This window comes from Caenorhabditis briggsae, assembly GCF_000004555.2.
Source record: "Caenorhabditis briggsae complete genome, chrX, whole genome shotgun sequence".
NCBI classification, from domain to species: Eukaryota; Metazoa; Nematoda; class Chromadorea; order Rhabditida; family Rhabditidae; genus Caenorhabditis; species Caenorhabditis briggsae.
Genome location: NC_013491.2, coordinates 15631126 through 15638632, shown reverse-complemented (window position 1 = coordinate 15638632; position 7507 = coordinate 15631126). Strand labels below are relative to the sequence as shown.

Below are 7507 nucleotides of genomic sequence, written 5' to 3'. Positions count from 1 at the left end.
CCCCCCCCCCCCCCAAAGGTTTTTTGTTTTTTTTTATCTCTCTAGAACTCTCAAAATGTGATAAAATCTTCAAATTGTTAGTCTCCAATTGTTAGCTAGAACCACCCATATTTGCTCATTTTGGGTGCCGCACAGTAATAAATCAGTCAGAAATTATGTAAATCTCTGATTTCACAAAATTTGAGTTCTACTGGGTGATTATCGAAAGACTGCGATCTATTGAAGTTTCCAGAGAAATCACTTATTTGTGACTTCCAGACATTTAGTCAAGAGGCTTCTTTTATTTCTTTACGTTTAGAATTCGTTTAGACAAATTTTAATATTTTTCAAAAATTTGATAAAATTGCCAAGGGGGCAATCAAGGGGGCAGCCCCGTGGCAACTATTTTCCTAATAACAATTTTTTTTTTGAAAAATGTAGACACTTTCTCAGATTGTAGAGAAATATTTAAAAGTATGATTCACATTCAAAAAGTGTAAAAAACTGCTACAGTTCCAATAAGTTTAGGACCCCCCCCCCTGGTTTTTTTCCGTCTGGCCAAAATTAGTACAGTTATCAGAAATCTGTGAATGCGGTTCGATTAAAGATGTGAAATAACAACCATAAACCAATTTTTGGGTATCCCACCAATTTTGGTCCCTGCGTACCACCAAAAAAACACTTTTTCGAGAGTCCAATAAGTTTAGGACCCCCCTGAAAATTTCGAAAATTTGAAAAAAATTTTTGTCGAATTTTCGCTTTTAAACCGAAAATAACTTTGTGTTTCGAACTTTTTTCGAATTTTTTCATAAGTATCTGAAAGAATTTTCATGTTTTGTCGACTTTTCAAGTGATCGTTTTCCCTCATTTTTCCTCATTTTTTTGGTATTTTTGTGAAAATGACCCAAGATGCCAAAAATTCAAACATTTTGAAGAAAACAAGAATGGAACGTACAGAGTATGAGACTGAAAAGTTAATTCAAGTGCTGGGAGCGCAGTGCGGGCCTTGATCGGGTACAGACGCCATGATAATCCTGCTATCCTCAAGATTTATCAACTGGGTGAAAATGGTGGTTTGGTGAATCGAGAGAAACGTGTTTTAACGGTCTAGAACCAAATAAAATTGCTTTCAATCACTGAAAAAATGATCAGACAAACCTTTTTCAATATTGCATCAACTTATTACGTCCAGCAGCCCCATGTAGAAAAACATCACTTTACCAGTGGTGGCAAATCTTGAGGATAGCAGGATTATCATAGCGCCTGTACCCAATCAAGGTCCGGACTGCGCTCCAAGTATTTACATTAACTTCTCAGTCTTATACTCTGTTTGTTTCATTCTTGTTTTCTGCGAAATGTTTGAATTTTTTGGCATCTTGGGTCATTTTCACAAAAATACCTAAAAAAAATGAGGGAAAATGAGGAAAAACGATTACTTGAAAAGTCGACAAAACATGAAAATTCTTTTAGATACTTATGAAAACATACGAAAAAAGTTCGAAACGCAAAGTTATTTTCGGTTTAAAAGCGAAAATTCGACAAAATTTTTTTCGAAATTTCGAAATTTTCAGGGGTCCTAAACTTATTTCGGAAGTTTGAAAAAGTGTCTTTTTGGTGGGGGTTATTTCTCGTCTGAAATCGAACTGCATTCACAGATTTTTGATAACTGTTCTAGTTTTGGCCAGACGGCCAAAATCCAGGGGGGGGTCCTAAACTTATTGGACGCACTGTATTAACACTTTTAAAAATTCGCTTCAAAAGTGAACAAATAGTACTGAAATCATTTTAAGAGCACATAACTTTTTTAAAATAACAATAGCACTGTAATCAGCATGTCCGAAAGAACCAGTGGCCGAAGTTTCAGAAAATTCTCAACGCCTGTCTGAAAACACTTCTTTTGTGAGATTATGCAGATCAGATGAATTGAATTTTCACTTGGACTTTTGCTCAATATAATAAAATCTCACGGTGGTGGATTAGAACATGAGACGATAAAATGGGGGAAATGAGATTATATTATTCTTGTTTTATCATGAAGTTTTCATTTTCAGTGGAAAATCTGGTAGTTGATAGTGTGAGATTTATTGAACGTAAATTAAAGACGTTATTGGATAAAAAAAACAGAAAGAAACAAATCTCAGGAGTGGTTAACAGACGGAAAAAGAGGGGAAAAAAAAAGAAATGAGTGGTTGAATAGATTTTTACCGGTTCTTTTCAAAAACAAAGGAAACTAAACAAATAATATATTAATGATCGAATAGTTTCTTCATACATACTGGATTTCTATTTTGAGCGCATGTCATCGAGAGATACCCAAAACATGCTTGCGTGTTTTCCAATTTGTGACACAATGACAAGAGGTCGACAAAGCGTGATGGTCCGGAAGCTCCATTCTTGGCTTGACATAATTGAAAAAGAGCGGATGTATAAATTTGTTGGTTCGTCTCAAGTGACTTTCGAGCAGCAGGTGAAATGTCAGCAACAGCTGCAAAAAGAAATAATTAAATAGAAAATAGGGAAATTATTGTTCTCCAAAATTTCTTAAATATGTGCACCTTGTAATCCAAGGTTTGGACAAGACAGTTGTGTTGAAAGTTAGATAGTTTGAAATTTGATTCAAAAAAAGTTAATCTTACATGGATTGCTCATAATTATCGTGGACAACAAGTAAGTTTCTTCTTTGGTGATTTGAAGCTCACAAGCTCTGCCAACCAGAGTTATCCTGATACGCTTTTTGAGTTCATCGCTGACTTCGTCAGTGTTCGGCGGAATAACATCGCTACCATCGGGAAAAGACAAACTGTCTTGCTTGTTGGTAACTGCTCGAAGTGCATCGGATAAAAGTGCCAAGTAGAAAAAGCAGTTTCGTAAAATAAGTTTCCTATCATAAACCGCCAATTCTGCGATATGAGGAAAATTCAGAGCATAATCGATTGCCGTTATGCCACACATAAAAGACCATTCGGTAACATCCATAGTCATATCTTTGGGTCGTTTTTCGAACTTTGGTCTTCCATTCCAAGCGATTTCTTCTATTGATGGGTTTGTGAAAATATGCATAGTCTCTAGCTTGTTTGTTCGGACAACCTGCATGTGCTCGAGATTCACCAGAAGACTCGTTAATTTGTCATAATTATTGACATTGAAAGTGCTTTCCGGGATGATGAACATTCCTTTTTCCACACAGCGGAAGAGACGGCATTCTCGACATTGCATTCTACATGATTTTGTTGGTATGGCGTGAGAAGTCATTTCATTATCGGCAATGGCTCGTTTGAAGAACATTTTACACGCGCAGCACGCGGGCACCTGAAAAAATAATATTTCATAGTTTTTATATTCTGGAAGATTAGTAAATTAAACTTACACCATAATAATTTCCAATTTTTTGGTATCGCTCGCAAATGGTGCATACTCGTGGAACCACATTCATAGCTTTTTGGCTCACAGCACAAGATTATGAAATGGCAGAAAAAAGGAGAGGCGAATGATAAGCGACGTCTCTCACTTCTTCACCACTCTTTATGTCGAGAACCGCATGCTTTCTCTAATCCTAAGTCAAACCAAAAGAGCAAACCAGAAAAAAGACGAAGAAAGATCGAACGAATTTACTTTTAGTGATGTTTGAGATAAACTTCGAGCATAATACTCATTTGTCTGCCACTCAAATGAGAATAATAGAGTTTTTGATAATCCTCATTATAACCTTGGGGAAATTAATCTGATTTCGAGAATATGTTAGTCTGACTTCTATTCATTGTCAGCCATTTTTCACTACTAGAATATTTTATTCAAGGAACGGAAGAAAGAAGGAAGATGTTCAAGCTATAACTCTTTCTCAGTTTGGGCTTCAATTAGAGGGTGGGCCTCTATTTTTCAATGATTAATTTTCAAAAAAATTTTTTTCAAAAAATCAGAAATTAGACAATTCGGAAGTTAAGATTTCTGAAATTCGGTGTTTTTTTTCAATTTGAAGTTTTCATTCTGCAATTCAAAACTCCAAATCTCCACATTTATGAAATTCTGAGATTCCAGAATCTCAAAATTCAATATTAGATTTAGATTTATTTATTTTTATTTTTCAGGAACTCTGTAGACCAGAAATTGAGAAATTTAAAAGTTGAGAAAAAGCCTATGGGCTTCTATTAAAGGGTGGGCTTCTATTTTTCGAAACACCTCGCGGGGTGAGCTTCTATTAGAGGTGGGCTTCAAATAGAGGTGAGCTTCTATTAGAGAAAATACGGTAATTCACAACACTTTTGCTTTTCATTTTTTTCTCATAACAGAGCTAGATCAATAACATGTATATAACGGGATATGGTATACGGGATATAAGTATAAGATGATAAGGTTGTTCACAATAACCATCATTTGCCTTGTTCTGATTCCGCTCACAAACGCGATGCCCTTCTTCATACCCACTTTTTTCGAGTAAGATTCCTCTTTGAAGACGTCTACTGATGTTTATCAAAGTCAGCCCATTGGGCACTTCTGTGACGGCTAGTATATATGACACACTTTTTATCTGAGAATCTCATAAGCATTCATAACTTCCAGGAAACTTCCTGAAATGTTTGCTCGTCAAGAAAACCTGAATATCAGACTCTCGTTACGATTGAATTCATTCAAAAAGCTGATCCTCAAAACCGGTCAAAACGGTGTATCCGCCGTCCAAGTTTTTTTTTGTTCTTCCCGACTCTGACAATCTGTTTTCAATAGTGGTATGAGTTGTCTCTAAAGTTATTGACATTTCATGGGTAGATTGGAAAGGGTCCCGTTCTACTAGATCTCTCAGCTGATCTAGATCTCCAAGAACTGGTCGCCGGGAACAAGTTTCATTTTTCGTTGAAAAGTCCTGGTTTTTCAACTTGCCGAATTTCAAATCGGTCATTTCTATCCACCACTGAAAAGTTTTTTCTTATCTCAATTTCATGAATTGAAACTCAAAATTATCATTATCGTTAAGAATAGCAACTAATTCTTTTTATCCGGATATATGCAGTGCCCCTTTTCACCCACGCAGTTAACCAAAAAAGCTGGAAAAATGAAATTGCAAAATAAGACGCGAGCTCTTTGTGGATTTCTCGAATTTTCTAGATTTTGAATTCAGACATTCTGGATATCTCAAAATCTAAATTTCTGAGATTCTAATTCTCACATGAGAAGTACCCGAAGTGTCCCCTCGCTTATTCTTAGATATTGGTCAGAAAAAATGTCCCGTCTCTGGACTAGCACAAAACAAATAAGATATAGGTGCCCATAGGCAGGTTAAGCAGAATGGCGAAACTTTTTGCGATTTTTCAGAAAAAGTGGGTCCAGTCCATTCAAAAAATCATAACTTTGTACAGAGCGAAGGTCAAGTTATGAACTAACCTGTACCTTGTAGAGCAGATTATAGGCTCCAAAAATTCAATTGCATCTTGCTTCTATCTTTGCGAAGAAATTTACTAGAATGGGAAATGTCCGGATGGTCCGATCGTATGAAATCAAAAAATGTCGATTTTCGATAAAACATCTTTAGGATTATGGCTAATATCTTACAAAATAATTTGTGTGAATTGGCTTATTTAGAAAAAAGTTGGAAGCCAAAATCTCGATTTTAAGTCTCAAAAACCGATTTTTCAAATTTATCACCAACGAGTTTTGTGAAAAGGCAGGACAAGCACCTATTAAAACAATATTATAATCATGACTAATATCTTACAAAATAATTTGTGTGAATTGGCTCTTTCAGAAAAAAGTTGGAAGCCAAAAACTCGATTTTAAGTCTCAAAAACCGATTTTTCAAATTTATCACCAACGAGTTTTGTGAAAAGGCAGGATAAGCACCTATTAGAACAATATTATGATTATGGCTAATATCTTAGAAAATAATTTGTGTGAATTGCCTTATTTAGAAAAAAGTTGGAAGCCAAAATCTCGATTTTAAGTCTCAAAAACCGATTTTTCAAATTTATCACCAACGAGTTTTGTGAAAAGGCAGGACAAGCACCTATTAGAACAATATTATGATTATGGCTAATATCTTACAAAATAATTTGTGTGAATTGGCTCTTTCAGAAAAAAGTTGGAAGCCAAAATCTCGATTTTAAGTCTCAAAAACCAATTTTTCAAATTTATAACCAACGAGTTTTGTGAAAAGGCAGGACAAGCACCTATTAAAACAATATTATAATCGTGACTAATATTTTACAAAATAATTTGTGTGAATTGGGTTATTTAGAAAAAGTTGGAAGCCAAAAACTCGATTATAAGTCTCAAAAACCGATTTTTCAAATTTATCACCAACGAGTTTTGTGAAAAGGCAGGACAAGCACCTATTAAAACAATATTATAATTATGACTAATATTTTACAAAATAATTTGTGTGAATTGGGTTATTTAGAAAAAAGTTGGAAGCCAAAAACTCGATTTTAAGTCTCAAAAACCAATTTTTCAAATTTATAACCAACGAGTTTTGTGAAAAGGCAGGACAAGCACCTATTAAAACAATATTATAATCATGACTAATATCTTACAAAATAATTAGTGTGAATTGGCTCTTTCAGAAAAAAGTTGGAAGCCAAAAACTCGATTTTAAGTCTCAAAAACCGATTTTTCAAATTTATCACCAACGAGTTTTGTGAAAAGGCAGGATAAGCACCTATTAGAACAATATTATGATTATGGCTAATATCTTACAAAATAATTTGTGTGAATTGGCTCTTTCAGAAAAAAGTTGGAAGCCAAAATCTCGATTTTAAGTCTCAAAAACCAATTTTTCAAATTTATAACCAACGAGTTTTGTGAAAAGGCAGGACAAGCACCTATTAAAACAATATTATAATCGTGACTAATATTTTACAAAATAATTTGTGTGAATTGGGTTATTTAGAAAAAGTTGGAAGCCAAAAACTCGATTATAAGTCTCAAAAACCGATTTTTCAAATTTATCACCAACGAGTTTTGTGAAAAGGCAGGACAAGCACCTATTAAAACAATATTATAATCATGACTAATATCTTACAAAATAATTTGTGTGAATTGGCTCTTTCAGAAAAAAGTTGGAAGCCAAAAACTCGATTTTAAGTCTCAAAAACCGATTTTTCAAATTTATCACCAACGAGTTTTGTGAAAAGGCAGGATAAGCACCTATTAGAACAATATTATGATTATGGCTAATATCTTAGAAAATAATTTGTGTGAATTGCCTTATTTAGAAAAAAGTTGGAAGCCAAAATCTCGATTTTAAGTCTCAAAAACCGATTTTTCAAATTTATCACCAACGAGTTTTGTGAAAAGGCAGGACAAGCACCTATTAGAACAATATTATGATTATGGCTAATATCTTACAAAATAATTTGTGTGAATTGGCTCTTTCAGAAAAAAGTTGGAAGCCAAAATCTCGATTATAAGTCTCAAAAACCGATTTTTCAAATTTATCACCAACGAGTTTTGTGAAAAGGCAGGACAAGCACCTATTAAAACAATATTATAATTATGACTAATATTTTACAAAATAATTTGTGTGAATTGGGTTATTTAGAAA

At 34.1% G+C, this 7507-nt stretch overlaps 1 protein-coding gene across 1 annotated transcript; it reads right to left on the bottom strand.

Annotated features, from left to right (window-relative positions):
* Window positions 1–2225: 2225 nt before the first annotated feature.
* Window positions 2226–3412, bottom strand: CBG15506 (the record flags this gene model as incomplete). The annotated part of the gene is made up of 3 exons (XM_002645363.1): window positions 2226–2464; window positions 2616–3288; window positions 3347–3412. 3 exons carry the CDS (start codon window positions 3410–3412, stop codon window positions 2226–2228), a joined length of 978 nt encoding a protein of 325 aa, XP_002645409.1.
* Window positions 3413–7507: the final 4095 nt, after the last annotated feature.